The sequence below is a fragment of the Mastigoproctus giganteus genome, chromosome 4 (assembly GCF_048544385.1).
Source record: "Mastigoproctus giganteus isolate SK-2022 chromosome 4, ASM4854438v1, whole genome shotgun sequence".
Taxonomy (NCBI): Eukaryota; Metazoa; Arthropoda; class Arachnida; order Uropygi; family Thelyphonidae; genus Mastigoproctus; species Mastigoproctus giganteus.
This window is the reverse complement of record NC_143578.1, coordinates 174,734,020-174,757,359: the sequence shown is the minus strand read 5'-3', so window position 1 is coordinate 174,757,359 and position 23,340 is coordinate 174,734,020. Positions and strand designations below refer to the sequence as shown.

General features: G+C 39.5%; 1 protein-coding gene across 6 annotated transcripts in view; it reads left to right on the top strand.

The window, feature by feature from the left end:
* LOC150087215 (tyrosine-protein phosphatase Lar-like) overlaps nt 1-23,340 on the top strand; it is a 1,652,393-nt gene that overhangs the window by 1,458,610 nt on the left and 170,443 nt on the right. For all 6 annotated transcript variants that reach the window (XM_090371077.1, XM_090371082.1, XM_090371081.1 and 3 more), the window contains one exon: nt 1,319-1,624. In XM_090371077.1, the coding sequence (XP_090227203.1) occupies nt 1,319-1,624 (306 nt within the window). The remainder of the gene's footprint in view (nt 1-1,318; nt 1,625-23,340) is intronic.

Below are 23,340 nucleotides of genomic sequence, written 5' to 3'. Positions count from 1 at the left end.
CTCATGATCTCAATTCTCATTCTCAATTCTTATTCTCGCGATGAATCAATCAGTACTTTAAATTTATCAAATTCATTTACAATGATGTTGGCATTAGTAGTTGCACAGGTATACTTGCACATGTTCTTACTCTTAGTTACCCTTACACGGCCTATGTATTCACTTCTTCCATGGTGACTCACAGCAGGTCCTAAAATCCCTGACACCTTGATTTCCAGGCTGCTGCAATTTTTAATAGAAGCAGTGCAAAAATCACCTTCACCTCTGCCTGCAGCTTTGTTTAATTTGTTATTTATTCAGTGTATCCAATCCCCCCCCAAGCGAGCAGTTTTCCGACCCACCTATCACTTCGATAGCATCAGTACTTATTCTTGCACATCTTCTATTTATTTTATTTAATTGCATCACATCTCTACAGGAGAAGGCTCTCCAGTTAACAAGCACAGACTACACTGAGAAAAATTCTACCCCATGAGCATTACACATTCTCTCCAGGGCCAAATCGATTGACTAAGTTCTCAACGCGTACTCCTCCTATAGGTGCCTCCGTAGCCAGGTGGGAAGCAGCAGCAGTGTGTAGCACATGCTTCTTGATTAGACCAGGGTTCGAACCCATCACCACCAAATACAAAGGATGTGAAAAATTGAGGGAATGACCACAGCATATTCCCGGAGCAATATGGCCTTAATGGCAATATGCAAGTTCCCCTGTACTTGTTAAGTTAGTCCGCAGATCTACTCCTAATATCATTAGTGCCAACATGTACAACAATATCACCTTTTGTGCCCTTAAAAGATGATATCTGCTCTACAACGGCATCTCCTCTTGCTCCTGGCAGACATACCCTGGTCATATTCCACCTATCCTTCTTGCATAGTATATTTCCCATTTCCCTGATGGTTTCGGAGCAGTGCAAATTGCCACTGTGTTGCATGATGCACAAGTGTGAGCTCTTTCATTGAATTGTTGCATATAATCCAAATATCCATGGTCCTAAAAGAAAAGGGATCAGCATTGTATGTAATAATAATAAAAGAGAGAGAGAGCGAGAGAGAGAGAGAGAGAGAGAGAGAGAGAGAGAGAGAGAGAATTTTCTTTATCACCTAAATTAAAATAAGATATGAATATTCTTACACAAAAATATTTATCCAAAAGTATAAATTATATAAATTTTATATTTAGAAAATTATATTAATAGTGATATACTGCTCTTATTATATATATCAGTTTTTAACTTCTTTATGAATGTATATTGAGCTTAGTTTCATAATTTCCTAAAACCCAGAACGATATTCCATTTTTTTTTTTTTTTTACAGTCAATAGAACCCGGACAACAGTTTACATGGGAAAACTCAAATTTGGAAATCAACAAACCAAAAAACAGATATGCAAATGTCATTGCTTATGATCATAGTAGAGTTGTTTTACAACCATTTGATGGTGTTCCTGGTTCCGATTACGTTAATTCAAATTACTGTGATGGGTACAGGAAACAAAATGCATATATTGCCACTCAAGGACCACTACCAGAAACATTCTCTGATTTTTGGAGAATGGTATGGGAACAACGGAGTGCAACTATTGTAATGATGACTAAATTGGAGGAAAGGACTAGAATAAAAGTAAGTTGTAAAAAAATATCACAATATCTATCATAGGCTGTACTTAAATGCCATTTCTCAAAGCTGTATTCAGTGTTCTTTAAAATGCTATTTTTTTCAACAAAAAACAATCTGTATTTAGTGTTTTGTTAAATTAAAATCAGTTTTGCATGTTCAGTGATTAATCAGGAAGCAGGTTGGCTTTTGACACAGTTATAGAATTTTTGTTGTGGCGGATATAATTCGATATTATTCTCATTAGGTAGAAATGCTTTACTTCTGTTAGAGCATATTAAGAATTTATATTAATATCTAGCACCCAACCATCATCATAATAAGCAGAAAGTGGCCTCTGAATGAACACAAGTTAGCCCTCACTTATTTTCAACAAAAATAGCATTTCTTCTACTGCATTGTATTATTCACTTCTTCACTGGAGTGAGACTTTTTTGAAGCACGATAATTTTCACACACAACAAAAGGTGCTTAAGTCGAATTTTTTAAGATAAAAAAAAAAAAATTCCCATTCCTCCTTCGTTGAAAATCTTATGGCAGTACCATAGTTTTAAAATTATTGTATTATAGTATAATGATTTGTTTTTGAGCACTGTGCGTTTTATATATGTATAAAGCATTAGTACAGGCATATGATGCAAGAAAACAATTATATAGCATCAGCCAAAAGAAAAAAATCATCCCATTTCACCCATCCATTAAATCCAAATGTTTAGTCCTTCCTTCAATTTATTTAAACTGTCAACTTGGAGACCAGCGGAATTACTTAAGTACAGGTCACTGTTGAAAAAAAGCCTTGAATTAGGGTTGAATTTGAAAGTGTCTGCAATTATGCCCAGATACGATAGGAGGGAGTATATGATGAGAGCCCTGTCGATCAATTCGGCCCTGGAAAGATTGTGCAAGGCTCAAGGAGTAGAATATTTTTCAGCCTAGTCTGTACTTGTTAACAGGAGAGACTGCTTCTACAGGGATGGGATACACTTAAATAGAAAGGGTGCAAGAATGTTTGCTGATGCTATCGAGGCAGTGTTAGGTGGGTCGGAAAACTGCTAGATTGGGGGAAACAAGGACTAATGGATTAACAGTAGTCACTGGCAGAGGTGAAAGTGATTCTTGCACTGCTTCTATTGGAATGAGCAGCAGCTTGGAAAATAAGATGCAGATTATTTCAGAGACTACTGGGAATCATTGGGGTACAAGTAAACACATGGGTTGTGTTAGGGGAGCTAAGAAAAAGAACAGGTGCACGTATACTTGCGTGTACACCAATGCTAGGAGGTTGGTAAATAAATTTGATGAATTTCAGGTATTGCTCAAAGCATCAAAGGCAGATATTGTTGGGATATCAGAGATGTGGTGTCACACAGATATAAGTAATGCAGAACTGAAATTTGGGGAGTACAACGTCTACAGAAAGGATAGACAGGATAGGAAGGGAGGAGGGGTTATGCTATTAGTTAAGAAACACATAAAATCCAAGGAAGTGAAACCAGTCGACATCGCTGGACCGTGCAGTGTCGAATCAGTTAGGTGTGACATAAGCATTGGAAGATCAAAATTGAGAGTAGGAGTGTGCTATATGCCTAATGACTCTGATGAGTATAATAAGAAACTGTACAGGGAAATAGAGTGGGCCAGTAAATCAGAGAGTCTTATAATGGGGGATTTTAATTTCCCAGATAATGACTGGAATTTGGGGGCTGGTCACTCACACACTAGCAAGGCTTTTGTGGATTTATTGGATGATTGTTTTCTACATCAGCATGTTTGGGAGGCAACTAGAGGGAGCAATACTCTTGATTTGATTATCAGTAGTGATTCTTCATGCATTAAGAATCTACAGATACAGGAACCACTAGGTGGCAGTGATCACAGTGTGCTGAAGTGGGATTTACTCAAGGAGGTAACTACCATCAGGGGTAAAGGGAAGGGTTATTGCTTTCGTAAAGGCGACTACGATGGTCTGAGACAGTATTTAAATTCTATACAGTGGGACCAACTGATGATGTTACCAACAGCAAACTCAAAATGGGAAGCATTCAAAGAACATATCTTGGAAGCTAATAGGCTTTCCATACCAACTAAGAAATATTGTTCAAGGTTCAGGCATAAATGGATGTCAGATGAACTAATGAGACATATGGTAGAGAAGAAAAATGCATGGGATACATATAAATTAACATGTGACACAGAAACCTATGATAGATATAAGTTGATCTGTAACCAAGTTACAAAGGAGGTTAGGCAGGCGAAGGCAGATTGCGAGAAATCTTTGTCAAGGGATGCAATGAAAAACAACAAGCAGTTCTTTACTTATGTAAACTCTAGAAAGAAGGGGATGAATCAGATTGGTCCACTTGATATCGATGGTTCAACTGTTCATGATCCTGCTCAGGTAGCTAAAGGTAGCTATCAAACTAAATCAATATTTTGCATCTACATTCACACATGACGAGTTATTCAGGAAGGGGAATGCCATAGGTGAAGTAAACACTGGCAGTGAGCTAGATGATCTTGTAATAATTGAGAGTAAAGTGGAGGAGAAATTGTTGAAGATAAATACAAGAGGGGCACTTTGGGTGGATGGGATCTGATCTATCCAGTTATATTAAAGGAGGCAGTAAAGGAAGTAAGCAATCCGTTAGCCATAATTATGAGAGCTATCTTGGACTCAGGGGAGGTACCCACAGACTGGAGAAGTGCAAATGTAATCCCAATTCACAAAGGAGGATCAAAGGCTGACACAAGTAATTATAGACCTGTGAGTTTAATTCCTGTTCCAGAAAAATTAATGGAAGCACTGGTTAAAGAAGCACTGCAGGATCATCTTGACAAGAATTCAGTTATAGCTCAGACACAGCATGGTTTTGTTAAGGGAAGGTCTTGCCTGACCAATTTGATTGGATACTATGATGTAGTCACAAAAGAATTGGATGCAGGGAATAACTTTGATATTATATATTTGGATCTTAGAAAGGCTTTTGATACTGTTGCACATGGAAGACCGCTGCACAAATTGGAGCAGTGTGGCATTGGTGGCAAATTGTTGCTATGGATAAAGGGATGGTTGAGTGGCAGAAGAAGAGAGTGGTAATTAATGGACACTGCTCATTGTGGACTAATGTTATTAGTGGAGTCCCTCAGGGTTCAGTGTTGGGTCCATTGTTGTTTTCTGTATTTATAAATAATATTGACGATGGTATATCAAGCTTGATGTCCAAGTTTGCAGACGATACAAAGGTTGGCAGGATTGTTAAAGATGCTACTGACGCTATGCTGCTGCAACAGGATCTGGAAAGGTTGAGCAGATGGGCTGAGAGGTGGCAAATGGAGTTTAACATTGACAAATGTAAAGTACTACATATGGGAAACAGCAACCCGAGAGCAACGTATCAACTCTGAGAGTGGTAGAGAATGAAAAGGACCTGGGGATAATTGTGCAGGCAGATATGAAGTTCTCTGAGCAGTGCAGATGGGCTGCAAGAGTAGCTCATGGTGTCTTATCAATGATATATAGGAATTTTTCTAGCAGAGATAGGGAGGTGATTATTCCCTTGTATAAGGCAATGGTCAGGCCGCACCTTGAGTACTGTATACAGGTCCGGAGGCTTCATTTCAAGAAAGATGTAGAGCTGCTGGAACGAGTACAGAGAAGGGCAACAAGGTTAGTGAACGGAAGCTGGAGACTAGGCACCGGCGAGGTGATCTGATAGAAGTGTATAAAGCCTTGAATGGTTCGAGTATGCTCAATGCTGATGGGATACTGCCTCTTGCTCAGAATAATCACCTGAGAGGGCATAAATTCAAATTGAGGAAAGACAAATGTAGGATAGATGTGCGGAAGTTTGCCTTTAGCCAGCGGGTAGTTTGTTGGTGGAACACACTTCCATTCCTTGTTGTGGAAGTTGATAGCCTAAATAAATTTAAGGCTCAGCTGGACACGTATTTCGAACGAACGGAGGGGTGAAGTGGAAGGGGTTTTTTTTTTTTTTGGCTGATGTTGCATAAGCTTGCTTTCTTGCATCATATGCTTCTACTAATGCTTCTACAACTATAGATGGAAGTTTGGTCCACCACTCAAACTACTGGCTAAAGGCAAATTTCTGCACACCTATTCTACAACTGTCTTTCCTCAATTTGAATTTATGTCTGATCAGGCAACTAATCTGGGCAAGAGGAAGAGTTCCATCAGCATTGAGCATACTCAAACCATTCAAGGCCTTATACACCTCAATCAGATCACCTCGCAGGTGCCTAGTCTACAGACACTGCAATTTGCAGAATCTAAGCCTTTTTTTGTAAGAGCAACCCTTTGTTCCATCTCAATCTTGTTGCCCTTCTCTGTACTCGTTCCAACAGCTCTACATCCTTCTTAAAATGAGACCTCCAGACCTGTATACAGTACTCGAGGTGTGGCCTTACCATTGCCTTATACAAGGGGATAATCACCTCTTTATCCCTGCTAGGAAAATTCCTCTATAACATTGACAAGACACCATGAGCTTCTCTTGCAGCCCGTCTGCACTGCTCAGAAAACTTCATATCTGCCTGCACAACCACCCCCAGGTCCTTTTCATTCTCTACCACCCTGAGTGTAGTATCGCACAGTTGATATGTTACTCTGGGGTTACTGCTACGCATATCCAGTAATTTACATTTGTCAAGGTTAAACTTTAATTGCCACCTCTCAGCCCATCTGCTCAACTTTTCCACATCCTGTTACAGTAGCCTACTGGGATTAGTGTCATTAACAACTCTGACAATCTTATTATCGTCTGCAAACTTAGACATTAAATGGTTGGTGTACCTTCATCATTGATAAATCCCGAAAACAACAATGACCCTAAAACAGGCTCCTGGGGGGACACCACTAATAACATTAGTCCACGAAGAGCAGTGTCCATTGATTACAACCCTCTGTCTTCTCCCCCTCAACCATCCCTTTATCCATAGCAGCAACTTGCCTTTAATGCCATACTGCTCCAACTTGTCAGTAGTTTTCTATGTGCAACACTATCAAAAGCTTTCCTGAAATCCAAGTACAGTCCATTCCGGTTATTTGGGACACATCGGGACTAGTGCATTTTGGCCCGATTAAGCGGCTGCCCCAATTATCCGAAGTTTCACGTAAATAGTTAAAAATGCAATGTACCTCCCTTTACAATTGTTTCACTATACAATCAAATTACTTTACGATGGAGTCACCATTGTAACGTGATTTGATAAGTAGCATAGTAAAGTACCGTTCACTATACAATGTGCAGTAAGTGCTGGTCATTGTGATCATATTTGTGAATTGAATTTTAATTCCATAAAACAGCGATTCTAATTAGAAAAAAAATAGGAATATGATCGACAGGCTATAAAAGCAAAGATATATTAAGCACAAATTTACCCTTTATTATCTTACCAATTAAAAAATTAAATGATACATGAAAATTGGAAGAATATACGTGATAATCGGAATAATTAATACGTACTGTAATAAGTACATACGAACTAGTTGACATTACTGTTCACTGACATTTGTGGGTGGAGGTTAAAATTTAAAACTGTAAAAAGATAAGCAATCAATAACAAAGAACGTGGCACACACAAATTGCGAGTAACACGATACGTGCAAGTGAGAACTGAGTAACCAGTTACAAAGCTTTAAAAATAGGAATGAAGAGAAGATCTGAAAATTAATTTTTTTATATGATTAAAGATTTCATGGAAGTGTAAACACATTTCACCATTATAACCCACAGAATTCCAGCTGTCGGTATTATCACAAATTCAGTAAGATTGAGTTTACTGTCCCTTTATGGATAGGTTTCACTAACAGAAAAACCCAATAAACAGGTGACTGCTAATTGTTTTTATTGTTTTATAGTTGTGACCTCCAGAATTTCGACCGAACCACATGGTACCGTTAGAGACAATCGAAGGGTAATCTCCAGTGCTGCGGTCTCCAGTTTGCAGCCCCGATTAAACGGCATGATGTCCCAATTAAGCGAAGTAAACCCTGGCTATTTTCTTGATTGGTTTCTGTTTTTTAAGATTTCCCCAAATAAACAGCTGCCCCAATTAACCGGTGACCCAAATAATCGGAATACACTGTATATGATATCAGTATTATTTTTTTGCATCCAGTTGCTTATCCGATTTTTGCTTATCCAGTTGCTTTGTGACCTCATTGTAGTATCCAATCAAATTGGTCAAACAAGACTTCCCCTTAACAAACACATGCTGTGTCTGAACTATAACTGCAGTCTTGTCTAGATGATCCTGTAGTGCTTCTTTAACCGGTGCCTCCATTAATTTCCCTGGAACAGAAGGTAAACAAATAGTTCTGGAGTTACTCGTGTCACCACTTCCAGAACTATTAAACTAATAGTTCTGAAATTAGTCTGACTCATGACAGAGAAGAAAAACGCATGGGATGTATATAAATTATCAAGAAAAATAAGCTAGTTAGTTAGTTAGTTAGTTATTTGGTTTTTAGGAGCATTAGCAACTAAGGCCATATTGCTCCGGGATATGTGGTGGTCATTCCCTGACCTCTCCACATCCACCGTATTTGGTGGTGAAGGGCTCGAACCCCGGTCTAATCAAGAAGCCTGTGCTATGTACTGCTGCTCCTTCCCACCTGGCTACGGAGGCGCCTATATAAGCTACTCTGTAATCAGGTCACAAAGGAGGTTAGGCAGGCGAAGGCAGATTACAAGAAATCTTTGGCAAAAGATGCTAAGAAAAACAACAAGGATTTCTTTACTTATATAAACTCTAAAAGGAAGGGGATGAATCTGATTGGTCCACTTGATATCGACGGTTTGACTGTTGAATGTCCTGCTCACATAGCAAAAAATCTGAATCAGTATTTTGCATCTACATTCACACACGAGGAGTTATTAAGGTTTGAAAATGGCAGAAGGTTATCAAATTGTAGCAGGGTGCTTAATGATTTTGTAATAACTGAGAGCAAAGTGGAGGAGAAATCGTTGAAGTTAAACATAAGAAAGGCACCTAGGGTAGTAGTAGTAGTGGCAGGTGATGCAAGAAAGCAAGTGTATGAGCTTATGCAGCATCAGCCAAAAAAAAAAAAAAAAAAATCACACCATTCCCTCCAAATTACTGTCCAGTTCCTCCTTAAATTTATTTAACCTATCAACTTCCACAACAACAGATGGAAGTTTGTCCCAGCAATTAAAAACCCGCTGGCTAAAGGCAAATTTCCGCACATCTATTCTACATCTCTCTTTTCTTAATTTGAATTTATGCCCCCTTAGGTTCGTAATCTGAACAAGTGGAAAGATTCCATCAGAATTCATCATGCTGAACCCATTCAAGGCCTTATACACCTCAATCAGATCACTGTACAGGTGCCTAGTCTCCAGCCACTGCAATTTGCAGAACTTAGAAGCAAATCTACATCCTTCCTAAAATGAGGCCACCAGACCTGTACGCAGTACTCAAGGCGCGGCCTTATACAGAGGGACAATCACCTCTTTCTCCCTGCTAGCAAAATTCCTATATATCATTGACAAAACCCCATGACCTGCCCTGGTAGCCTGTCTGCATTGCTCAGAAAACTACATATCTGACTGCACAATTATTTCTAGGTCTTTTTCATTTTCTACCACCTTAAGTGTAGTACCACACAGTTGGTACGTTTCTCTGGGGTTACATCTACCCATATGCAGTACTTTGCATTTGTCAAGATTAAACTTCAGTTGCCACTTCTTAGCCCATCTGCCCAAATTATCTAGATCCTGTTGCAGTAGCTCACTGCCATTACTGTCATTAACAACCCTGCCAACCTTTGTATCATCTGCAAACTTCGACACTAAGCCTGATATACCGTCATCAATATCATTGATAAATAAACAAAACAACAGAGGACCCGCCGACCGGGCTAGCCGAGTGGGTAAAGTACCTGCCCGGCAACCCAAAGGTCACGGGTTCGATTCCCACCTCGGGCTTGGATCAAAGTACTGCAAAAACCTTGGGAGGTGCAATATGGCCACAGAAGCCGATGCGCCAACAACTACCAAATCAAAAAAAAAAAAAAAAAACAGAGGACCCAACACCGAACCCAGTCCATGAAGAGCAGCAACCGTTAATTACCACCTTCTGTTTTCTCCCACACAACCATCCTTTTATCCATTGTAGCAACTTACCCTTGCTCCAATTTCTACAATAGTCTTCCATGTGCAACAGAGTCAAAAGCTTTCCGGAAATCCAAATATATGATATCAAAATTATTTTTTGCATCCAGTTCCTTTGTAACCACATCATAATATCCTATCAGATTTGTCAGACAAGACTTTCCCTTAACAAACCTATGCTGTGTCTGAATTATTGCTGCAGTTTTGTCTAGATGATCCTGCAATGCATCTTTAACCAGTGACTCCATTATTTTACCCGGAAGTTAAAACAACTGGTCTGTAATTTCTCATGTCACCCTTCAATCCCCCCTTTGTGAATTGGGGATACATTTGCACATCTCCAGTCCGTGGGAATCTCCCCTGAGTCCAAGGATGCTCTCATAATTATGGCTAAGGGTTTGGTTAGTTGCTTTGCTGCCTCCTTTAATATAACTGAATAGATCCCATCCAACCCAGGTGCCTTTCTTAGGTTTAATTTCAACAATTTCTCCTCCACTTTGCTCTCAGTTATTACAAAATCAGTAAGCACCCTGCTACAATTTGTAACCTTCTGGCATTTTAAAACCTTAATAACTCCTCATGTGTGAATGTAGAGGCAAAATACTCATTCAGTTTGTTTACTATCTAATCAGGATCATCAACAGTCGAACCATCGATATCAAGTGGATCAATCAGATTCATCCCCTTCCTTTTAGAGTTTATATAAGTAAAGAAATCCTTGCTGTTTTTCTTAGCATCTTTTGCCAATGATTTCTCGTAATCCGCCTTCGCCTGGCTAACCTCCTTTGTGGCCTGATTACAGACTAGCTTATGTCTTCCATAGGCTTCTGAATCACTTGATAATTTGTATGCATCCCATGCATTTTTCTTCTCTGTCACAAGTCTCATTAGTTCATTTGATAATCATTTAGGCCTAAACCTTGAACAATATTTATTAATAGGTATGAAACTAAAAGTTTCATACCTATAAAGGTGGATGGGATCTATCTAGTTATATTAAAGGAGGTGGCAAAGCAACTAAGCAAACACTTAGCCATAATTATGAGAGCATCCTTGGACTCAGGGGAGGTCCCCATGGACTGGAGATGTGCAAATGTATCCCCAATTCACAAAGGGGGATTGAAGGGTGACACAAGTAATTACAGTCCAGTTAGTTTAACTTTTCCTGGAAAAATAATGGAGTCACTGGTTAACGATGCATTGCAGGATCATCTAGACAAAACTGCAGCAATAATTCAGACACAGCATGGATTTGTTAAGTGAAAGTCTTGACTGACAAATTTGATAGGATATTATGATGTGGTTACTAAGGAACTGGATGCAAAAAATAATTTTGATATCATATATTTGGATTTCAAGAAAGCTTTTGACAATGTTACACATGGAAGACTATTGTACAAATTGGAGCAGAATGGTATTAATGGTTACAATTTATCCATTGTAACTAATGGTATTAGCTACAATGGATAAAAGGTTATTGAGTGGGAGAAGACAGAGGGTAGTAATTAATGGGTGCTGCTCTTCGTGGACTAATGTTAATAGTGGAGTCCCACAAGGTTCGGTTTTGGGTCCTCTGTTGTTTTGTATATTTATCAATGATATTGATGAAGGTATATCAGGCTTAGTGTTTGCAGATAATACAAGGGTTGGCAGGGTTGTTAATGACAGTAATGGCAGTGTGCTACTGCAACAGGATCTAGATAATTTGGGCAGATGGGCTAAGAAATGGCAACTGAAATTTAACCTTGACAAATGCAAGATACTTCATATGGGTAGAAGTAACCCCAGAGAAACGTACCAACTGTGTTGTATAACAGAGGTGGTAGAAAATGAAAAAGACCTGGGAGTAATTGTGCAATCAGATATGAAGTTTTCTGAGCAATGCAGACAGGCTGCCAGGGCAGGTCATGGGGTTTTGTCAATGATATATAGGAATTTTGCTAGCAGGGAAAAGGAGGTGATTGTCTCTCTGTTTAAGGCAATAGTCAGGCCACATGTTGAGTTCTGTGTACAGGTCTGGAGCCCTCATTTTAGGAAGGATGTAGTTTTGCTTGAGCGTGTACAGAGAAGGGAAACAAGATTGGTGATGGGAATGAAGGGATCCTCTTACCAAGAGAGGCTTAGGTTCTTCAAATTTCAGTGGCTGGAGACTAGGCACCTGTGCGTTGATCTGATTGAGGTGTATAAGGCCTTGAATGGGTTGAACATGCTGAATTCTGATGGGATTCTTCCACTTGTTCAGATTACGAACCTAAGGGGTAGGGGAATAAATTCAAATTAAGAAAAGACAGATGTAGAATAGATGTGCGAAATTTGCCTTTAGCCAGCGGGTGGTTAATTGCTGTAACAAACTTCCATCTGTTGTGGAAGTTGATAGGTTAAATAAATTTAAGGAGGAACTGGACAGGCATTTGGAGGGAATGGTGTGATTTTTTTTTTTTTTTTTTATATGTGATGCTGCATAAGCTCATACACTTGCTTTCTTGCATCACATGCCACTACTACTACTATGACCCTTTGATCCCCCTTTGTGAATTGGGGTTACATTTTCACATCTCCAGTCCATGGGGACCTTCCCTTAGTTCAAGGAAGCTCTCGTATTTAGGGCTAAAGGTTTGCTGATTTCCTTTGCTACCTGCTTTAATAAAACTGAATAAATCCCATCCACATCAGGTGCCATTCTTAAATTTAACTTCAACAATTTCTCCTCCACTTTGCTCTTAGTTATTGCAAAATCATTTAGCTTCCTGCCAGAATTTAATAAACATCTGGTATTTCTCTCCCTGAATAACTCTTCATGTGTTAATGTAGATCCGAAATACTCATTCAGTTTGTCAGATACTGGAGCAGGGTCCTCAAAAGTCAAACCAATGATATATATATATATATATATATATATATATATCACTATACGCCCACCAATCACATAACAGGTCGCATTTGAATATTTCACTGTCTGTTTTATTCAAAAAGTAGCAACTCGTGTTGCTGCTGTTAGTATAAAATAGGTAATAAACAGTAATAATTAATATTTTTTAAAATATTGCCAAAGGATTGAATTAGTTTAATTATTTAATTAAACAAGTATAATCCCTTGACAATGTTATTTATTGCTGCTGTAATTATTTTTTGTCTCTCTCAAAGGTCTTTCAGTGCAATTTTCACAGTACTACAAGTCTTCCATTCTTTTATGAATTTAAGCTTAAAAGGGCTAAAAAATGTTCTTTTGGATATGGAATTGAAATATAGCAGAATTTTTTTCAGCCTGGTCTTTCATGTTAACAGGAGAGATGGCTTCTACAGGGATGGGATACACTTAAATAGAAAGGGTGCAAGAATATTTGCTGATGCTATCGAGGCAGTGTTAGGTGGGTCAGAAAACTGTTAGCTTGGGGGGGGGGATACAAGGACTAATAGATTAACAGTAGCCACTGGCAGAGGTGAAAGTGATTCTTGCACTGCTTCTATTGGAATGAGCAGAAGCCTGGAAAACAAGATGCAGGATATTTCAGAGAGTGATGGGAGTCATTGCGGTACAAGTAAACACATGGGTTGTGTTAGGGTAGCTAAGAATAGGAAGAGGTGCATGTATACTTGTGTGTACACCAATGTTAGGAGTTTGGTAAATAAATTTGATGAATTTGAGGTACTGCTCAAAGCATCAAAGACGGATATTGTTGGGATATCAGAGACGTGGTGTGACACAGATATAAGGGATGTAGAACTGGAATTTGGGGAGTACAACATCTATAGAAAGGATAGACAGGATAGGAAGGGAGAAGGAGTTGTGCTATTAGTTAAGAAACACATAAAATCCAAGGAAAAGAAGCCGGTCGACATCGCTGGACAGTGCAGTGTCAAGTCAGTTTGGTGTGACATAAGCAGTGGGAGATCAAAATTGAGAGTAGGAGTGTGCTATAGGCCTAATGAGTCTGATGAGTATAATAAGAAACTGTACAGGGAAATAGAGTGGGCCAGTGAATCAGAGAGTCTTATAATGGGGGATTTTAATTTCCAAGATGTTGACTGGAATTTGTGGGTTGGTCACTCACACACTAGCAAGGCTTTTGTGGATTTATTGGATGATTGTTTTCTACATCAGCATGTTCAACTAGAGGACGTAATACTCTTGATTTGATTATCAGTAGTGATTCTTCATGCATTAAGAATCTGCAGATAAAGAAATCACTAGGTGGCAGTGATCACAGTGTGCTGAAGTGGGATTTACTCAAATAGGTAACTACCATCAGGGGTAAAGGGAAGGGTTATTGCTTTCATAAAGGCAACTACGATGGTCTGAGACAGTGTGTAAATTCTATACAGTGGGACCAACCGATGATGTTATCAACAGCAAATTCAAAATGGAAAGCATTCAAAGAACTTATCTTGGAAGCTACTAGGCTTTACATTTCAACTAAGAAATATTGTTCCAGGTTTAGGCCAAAATGGATGTCAGATGATCTAATGAGACATATGGCAGAGAAGAAAAATGCATGGGATACATGTAAATTAACACATGACACAGAAGCCTATGATAGATATAAGTTGATCTGTAACCAAGTTACAAAGGAGGTTAGGCAGGTGAACGCAGATTACGAGAAATCTTTGGCAAGGGATGCAAAGAAAAACAGTAAAGAGTTCTTTACTTATGTAAACCCTAGAAGGAAGGGGATGAATCAGATTGGTCCACTTCATATATAGATGGTTCAACTGTTGATGATCCTGCTCAGGTAGCTAACAAACTAAATGAATATTTTGCATCGACATTCACACATGAAGAGTTATTCAGTGAGGGAAATGCCAGAGGTGTATTCCGGTCTGGCAGTCAGCTAGATAATCTTGTAATAACTGAGAGTAAAGTGGAGGAGAAATTGTTGAAGATAAACACAAGAAATGAACCTGGGGTGGATGGGATCTATCCAATTATATTAAAGGAGGCAACAAAGGAAATAAGCAAACCCTTAGCAATAATTATGAGAGCTTCCTTGGACTCAGGGGTGGTACCCATAGACTGGAGATGTGCAAATGTGACCCCAATTCACAAAGGAGGATCGAAGGCTGACACAAGTAATTATAGACCTGTGAGTGTAACTTCTATTCCAGGAAAATTAATGGAGGCTCTGGTTAAAGAAGCACTGCAGGATCATCTAGACAAGACTTCAGTTATAGCTCGGACGCAGCATGGTTTTGTTAAGGGGAAGTCTAGCCTGACCAATTTGATTGGATACTATGATGCAGTCACAAAAGAACTGGATGCAGGGAATAATTTTGATATTATATACTTCGATCTTAGAAAGGCTTTTGATATTGTAGCACATGGAAAACTGCTGCACAGATTGTAGCAGTGTGGCATTGGAGGCAAATTGCTGCTATGGATAAAGGGGTGGTTGAGGGGGAGAAGACAGAGAGTGAAAATCAATAGACACTGCTCATCGTCGACTAATGTTATGGGTGGAGTCCCTCAGGGTTCAGTGTTGGGTCCATTATTGTTTTCTGTATTTATAAATAATATTGATGATGGTATATCAAGCTTAATGTCCAAGTTTGCAGATGATACAAAGGTTGGCAGGGTTGTTAAGGACACTACTGAAGCTATGCTGCTGCAACAGGATCTGGAAAGATTGAGCAGATGGGCTGAGAGGTGGCAAATGAAGTTTAACATTGACAAATGTAAAGTACTACATATGGGAAACAGCAACCCCAGAGCAACGTATCAACTCTGACAGTGGTAGAGAATGAAAAGTACCTGGGGGTAATTGTGCAGGCAGATATGAAGTTCTCTGAGCAGTGCAGACGGGCTGCAAGAGTAGCTCATTGTGTCTTGTCAATGATATACAGGAATTTTTCTAGCAGGGATAAGGAGGTGATTATTCCCTTGTATAGGGCAATGGTCAGGCCACACCTTGAGTACCGTATACAGGTCTGGAAGCCTCATTTCAAGAAGGATGTAGAGCTGCTGGAATGAGTATAGAGAAGGGCAACAAGATTAGTGAATGGAACAAAGGGCTGCTCTTATGAAGAAAGGCTTAAGTTTTGCAAATTGCAGTGTCTGGAGACTGGGCACCGGCGAGGTGATCTGACAGAGGTGTATAAAGCTTTGAATGGTTTGAGTATGCCCAATGCCGATGGGATTCGTCCTCTTGCTCAGAATAATCATCTATGAAGGCATAAATTCAAATTGAGGAAAGAGAGATGTAGGATAGATGTGCAGAAATTTGACTTTAGCCAGCAGGCAGTTGGTTGGTGGAACAGACTTCCATCCCTTGTGGAAGTTGAAAGCCTAAATGAATTTAAGGCTCAGCTGGATAGGTATTTTGAATGAACGGAGGGGTGAAGTGGAAGTTTTTTTTTTTTTTTTTTTGCCTGATGCTGCATAAGTTTGCTTTCTTGCATCATATGCCTCTACTAATGGTAATAGTAATGCTATAGGCACTTTGCAAGTCAATGCAAACCCTTGTTGTCCTTATTGTTTTATCACCATGCATGACATCCTAGTGTTCAGTAATAAAGCAATTTTTTTAAAGAAGATAACAGGCACATTGTGTGGTATCATGTCATGCTTTTTAATTTGTAGATTGATCTGAAGTGTGAATTTTTTTAAGAAAAATAAAAGATTAAAAAAAAATAATAAAATCTACATATATGATTGCACTGAAGTGATTCAGGAATCTAAATGTAAATGCAGAGAAATACAAAACATCAAAGGTATTAGAACCTATAGTATTTAGTATCCAGCATGGTTTGAAGTTTGAGGAGTATTTTGCTTCTAAATTCACAAATGAGAAATTCTGATAGAAAGTGGGGGCTAGAAATCTCCAACTCTAATAGGGAGCTAAATAATTTTGTAATAAATGAGAGGAAAATAGAGGAGAAATTGTTGAAGTTAAATATTATTAGAAAGGCATGTGGGTTGGATGGGATTATCCAGTTATATTAAGGGAGGGAGCAAAGAAAGTAAGCAAACCCTAGCCATAATTATGAGATCATCCTTGGATTCAGGAGGGGGGGTTGTACTCATAGACTGGAGAGGCAAATGTATCCCCAATTCACAGAGGTGGATCAAAGGATGACATGAGTAAATGCTGTACATGCATAAACCACACCTTATTGTGGTTTACGCATGTGCAGTGGAAGCGATTACTTAACATCCAATTTATTCTTGAACTCTGACACCTTGCATGGTTAGTTACAGATTTTGCTTCATACAGTTAGCATTAGTAGAGGCATTTGATGCAAGAAAGCAAGCTTATGCAGCATCAGCCAAAAAAAAACCCACTTCCACTTCACCCCTCTGTTCGTTCAAATTACGGCCCCGGGTGCCAAGCATTCCGTGGCCAAGCGATCTCAGTGTGTTTCTCAAAGCGAGCTATCTAAAGAGGTTTTGCCATTATATATATTCTGTTTATTTCCGAATACCATTTTCCTCATTTTATACTTAAGTAGCTCTTTCGTTCTACAAGTAGTAGGCAAAGGCCCAGAAAGGAAAGAAATCTTTCTGTTTCTGTTTCGTTTCCTTTATTATTAATACAACTAATAGCCGCTTGGTCACCTCGTGGCACTGCTCCTGCCTCCCCGTGGCGGGGCCGGTAACCTGGGTGGTAAAGACAAACCCCCAGGGCCAAAAGGAGCCAACATGGATATAAGTGACTATCCACCATTAGAGCCCTTGGGCTCGAGATCAGAAATTCCTGACAACGACCTTGACTCCAATCGTCCGAAGCGACTAAGGACAGAAAATCAGAATAATGACGTGCCAGCATTTCTTATAATGCACTCATTATCCACACAACCTGTTGGCAAACTATCGCCTTTTATTATACAGAAATGTTTAGAATCGGTTTGTGGATCTCCTAAAATAGTTAAGCGTCTCCAATCTGGAGACCTTCTAATTGAAACTTCTAAGACAACTCACTCAGAGAAGCTGTTAAAATTAACAACATTTAACAATATTCCAGTGTCAGTTACGCCCCATAACACTCTTAACACCTCTAGAGACGTTATCAGCGAATGGGACTTACTATCAGTGTCAGAAGAAGAGATAATACAAGAACTCAGGGAACAAAAAGTGACTCATGCGCGGAGAATAATGACCAAAAAAGATGGGAACCTACTACCAACCAGGTCCGTCATTTTTACATTTAGTACTCCGACTCTTCCATCTTCTGTTAAAGCCGGTTATTTAAACTGCAAGATTCGGCCCTACATCCCAAATCCCATTCGCTGCTTTAAGGGCCAGAAGTATGGCCATCATTCTCAGACGGCATGCCGAGGCGATGCTGTGTGTCCTATTTGTGGCTCTAAGGAGCATTCCCAAGGAGAATGTACAGCTGCCACTCCTAGTTGCCCTAACTGTAAAGGAAGCCATCCTGCCTTTTCTAAAGCATGTGACCTTTGGAAAACAGGCAAACAAATCCAGAAATATAAGGTAGAGCATAAAGTCACATACCCTGAAGCAAGGAAGCAAATACTGTTAACCATGCCTAGCCGATCATACGCATCGGTCTCTAAAAACAGCCGGTCAATTTCAACTCAAACAGATGTCTCCATAGAACCAAACATTTCATTTGCCACCTGGGCCAAAACTATGCTAACGTGCAATAAAAAATCTACAGTTAATGAAACCAGCAACACGCCAATCAGTATCCCAACTGATGCCATCTCAACCTTGCCCGAAAGAACAAAATCTGTTAGTGTTGAAAATCAAAAGACAATGAAACCATGCTATAGCAACATTCAAATGGAAGTTCAGTCAGAGGACAAAGACACAGTCCTAGAATTACATGCCAATGATACCATGGATACAGGACGCCCAACCTTTCCCAAAAATGAAAAATCAAAACTAAGCAGGCAGAAACCTCAGAAAAAACAGTCAGATCAATCTTCGTCAAATAAACCCAAGCAATGAACAAATTCCTACAATGGAACTGCAGAGGACTACGCAGTAATATAGATGACCTGAATGATTTACTCATACGAACTAACCCATTAGGAGTATGCTTACAGGAAACATTTTTATCACCAAAAGTTTCACTCAAATTCAAAAACTATACTATGTTTAGGCGAGACAGGGATTCTGACTCTTCTCGTGGAGGGGTAGGTATTCTTGTGAAAACTACCATGCCATCAAGACATCTCCAACTAGTAACCTCCCTAGAAGTTGTAGCAGTTCGGATAGCAATGGGAATATCATTAACCCTTGCATCTCTTTACATACCACCTAATTATCCTTGTACCCAGACTGAACTTGACAACCTTTTAACACAACTGCCACCTCCTGTCTGTTTACTCGGTGATTTTAACGGTCACTATCCATTGTGGGGATCCTCCACTATGGATAAGAGAGGCCAATTAATTGAAACATTCCTAGATAACCATAATCTGATTGTATTAAACACTGATTGTATTAAGCTCTCCAACTTATGTTCAATTACCTGCAGGCACAACATCTGCCATAGATTTATCTATCTGTTCAGCATCTCTTTTTCCAAGTATGGAATGGTTGGTGTTGAACGATCCATTCCACAGTGACCATTTTCCAATCATCAGCTCAATTCAAACACAGGTCGTATCATGCCCCAAAGCCCATATATCTTGGAGTTTCCACAAAGGAGACTGGAAAAACTACCGTACTTGTGTCCTATTAAACAAACAGTATGTACAGCAACAACATATTGATGAAGTAACCAAACACATTACCAGCCATATATTATCAGCAGCCGAAATTTCTATTCCAAAATCCTACCAGAGCAAGCGGGTACACCAAAACCAGTGGTGGAATCAAGATTGCACCATAGCAAAAGTAGAAAAAAACCGTGCTTGGAACCAATTTCGCAAATTCCCCACTACCGCCAACCTTATAGCTTTCAAAAAACTGAGAGCCAAAGCAAGACAAATTAGGAAAAAAGCAAAACATGACTCCTGGATTAAGTTCGCCTCAACTATTAACAAAAATACTGACACTCGGATTATCTGGGAAAAATACAAGCTCTCAATGGAAAATTTCTACCTCTACAGTCTCCAATAATTCAATGGAATGGGCAGGACCTATCTTCTCCTACTGACATCGCAAATGCTTTAGCAGAATCTTTCTATAATACTTCCGCCTCAACCACTTATGTGACTGCTTTTCAGAGAATTAAAACTAATGAAGAACGAAAAAAATTGAATTTTTCAACTAATCACCCACTTCCATATAACCAGCCCTTTACTATAGCTGAACTCAAAGAATCCTTGAGTAAATCTCCAAATAGTGCAGCAGGACCAGACGGCGTTCACTACAGAATGCTTAAACATCTGTGCGAAGCTGATCTGTACATACTATTGCTATTTTATAATAGGATCTTCTCAGAAAACACATATCCTCTCTCATGGCGTCATTCCTATATTTGTGCAATACCAAAACCGGAAAAAGATACATCTCTAGTTAAAAATTACAGACCAATATCATTGACAAGCTGTTTGGGCAAGACCTTCGAAAGGATGGTGCATAAGAGGCTCACCTGGATTCTTGAATCCCAAAATCTGCTTTCTGATCACCAATATGACTTCCACAAAAACAGGTCCACTCTAGATTTACTTGTCAAAATTGAATCCAACATACATAACGCCTTCATCAGGAGACAACATTTGGTTATGGTCAACCTGTATATTCAGAAAGCATTCGACACCACATGGCGTCATGGTATTATCACAGATATGCATCAGTTAGGGTTGAGAGGCTATCTCCCTCAAATTATTCAGAACTTTTTAAAGTTACGTACCTTTCAAGTCAAATATCAAAACTTCCTATCAGCATCTCATATTCAAGAAGAGGGTGTCCCACAGGGTTCCATACTGAGTCCAACGCTATTTGCAATTAGGGTCAACAATATATTGGAAAATCTTCCAAAAACTATTGAAGTATATATGTATGCAGATGATCTCACCATATCGTGCCAATCACAAAATATGAGTACTATCGAAAGACAGTTACAAATTACTCTAAACAGAATAGAATCGTGGACTTTACGGAATGGATACCATCTTGCCGAACAGAAATCCACTACCACTCATTTCTGCAAACTCCGGTCATTTCATCCTGATCCTGAGTTAAAAATAAAAAATGTGTCGGTTCCTCTGGTTAACACTGTCTGCTTTCTTGGTCTGATACTAGATAGAAAACTGAACTTTCAAGCACATGTGGCCTATCTTCGAACCATTTGAAGAAATTGAATATCCTTCGGTGTGTGTCATCCATGTCATGGGGCGCTGATCAGCATACGCTTATCCATATTTATAGAGCTCTCAGCAGGTCCCGTTTGGACTACGGTTCTCCAGTGTATGACTCTGCGAGGAAGAGTACTGTAGAGCGGTTAAATACCATCCAGCACAGTGCCCTTCGAGTTTCTCTAGGGGCTTTCAGAACCTCCCCAGTCCAGAGTCTTTACATTGAAGCCCACGAACCTCCCTTACATCTTCGGAGGAAAACATTGCTTTTAATATATGCCGCAAAAATCCGCAGTCTTCCCTACCACCCGAATTGGAGATGTCTATACAATACCGAATGGGACTCATTTTACAACAGTAAACCAAATGAAAACAGACCTGCTGCACTTAGACTTAAAGAACTAACTCAAACGTGGAATATTGAAATAGGCAATATATATCAGGATATAACACCGCCTGATCCACCGTGGACAAATATCCCTGCAATTTACGATGACTATTTCCAACAGTGGGGAAAGAACACCTTGTGTCCCTTCAATATCGCACAGTTACATGAAGCTCACTCTGCTTCTAACTCACAGGCCTGTAAGATCTATACAGATGGATCAAAAACTGAGACTCAAGTAGGCGCTGCGGCAGTCTTTCCATCTTTCACCACTTCTGTCTCATTACCTGTAGAATGCAGTATCTTCACTGCTGAGCTTTATGCCATTAACTTGGCTCTAGGTCACATTGCTCAACTTCTAATTTCATCTTCCTTAATATACACTGACTCGCTCAGTGCTGTCTCTGCCATAAATAGTAATACCAACTCCTGTCACCCTGTAATAAAACAAATCCATTCTAAATTACTTGTGTGTAATGAGTCAAACCAAACTGTAACATTCTGTTGGATTCCAGGTCATTCTGGGATAGCAGGAAATGAAAGAGCAGATCTTGCCGCCAAACAACCAGATACTACTCTTTTGCAGACTTTTCGAACCCCATATACTGATTATAAACATATTATCCGTAAAGCATGTTACAATAGCTGGTCATTAATCTGGAGAGGTTATCCAGGAAACAAATTATACCAAATAAAACCAGAACCAAAGCTGTGGCCCTCCAGCTTCCAGAAAAGCAGATGAGAAGAAACAATTTTAGGAAGGCTCAGGATTGGGCATACTCATCTCACTCACCTGTATCTATTAACTAATGACAGCGCTCCACAATGTACATCGTGTCAAGTACAACTGACCATTCGCCATTTGTTAGTGGACTGTCTCCACTTTCTGAACATCCGCTTAGATACTTTTAAATCAATTGCTAAAACACAGTCATCAATAAATTTATTGCAGATTCTGGGAGATGATCCTAATAAAAAAGAACTATTTACTTTCTTAAACCGGATAAAAATATATCATAAAATATAGTTATTATTTCAAATTCACCATTAGAAGACACAATATGGCCCAAGTAGCCCATGTGTCGTTAAAACACAACAACAACAACAACAATGTTCAAAATACCTGTCCGGCTGAGCCTTAAACTTATTTAGGCTATCAACCTCCACTACAAGGAATGGAAGTCTGTTCTACCAACCAACTACCCGCTGGCTAAAGGCAAATTTCCGCACGTCCATCCTACATCTGTCCCTCCTCAATTTGAATTTATGCCCTCTCAGGTGATTATTCTGAGCTAGAGGAAGAATCCCATCAGCATTGAGCATGCTCAAACCATTCAAGGCTTTATACACCTCTATCAGAACACCTCGCTGGTGCCTAGTCTCCAGACACTGTAATTTGCAAAACTTAAGCCTTTCTTCGTAAGAGCACCCCTTTGTTCCATTCACTAATCTTGTTGCCCTTCTCTGTACTCATTCCAGCAGCTCTACATCCTCTTGAAATGAGGCCTCCAGACCTGTATACAGTACTCTAGGTGTGGCCTAACCATTGCCTTATACAAAGGGAATAATCACCTCCTTATCCTTGCTGGAAAAATTCCTGTATATCATTGACAATACTCCATGAGCTACTCTTGCAGCCCGTCTGCACTGCTCAGAGAACTTCATATCTGCCTGCACAACCACCCCCAAGTCCCTTTCATTCTCTACCACTGTCAGTGTAGTACCACAGAGTTGATACGTTGCTCTGGGGTTGCTGTTTCCCATGTGTAGTACTTTACATTTGTCAATGTTAAACTTCATTTGCCACCTCTCAGCCCATCTGCTCAACCTTTCCAGATCCTATTGCAGCAACATAATGTCAGTACTGTCCTTGACAACCCTGCCAACCTTCGTATCGTCTGCAAACTTGGACATTAAGCTTGAAATACCATCATCAATATCATTTATAAATACAGAAAACAATAATGGACCCAACACTG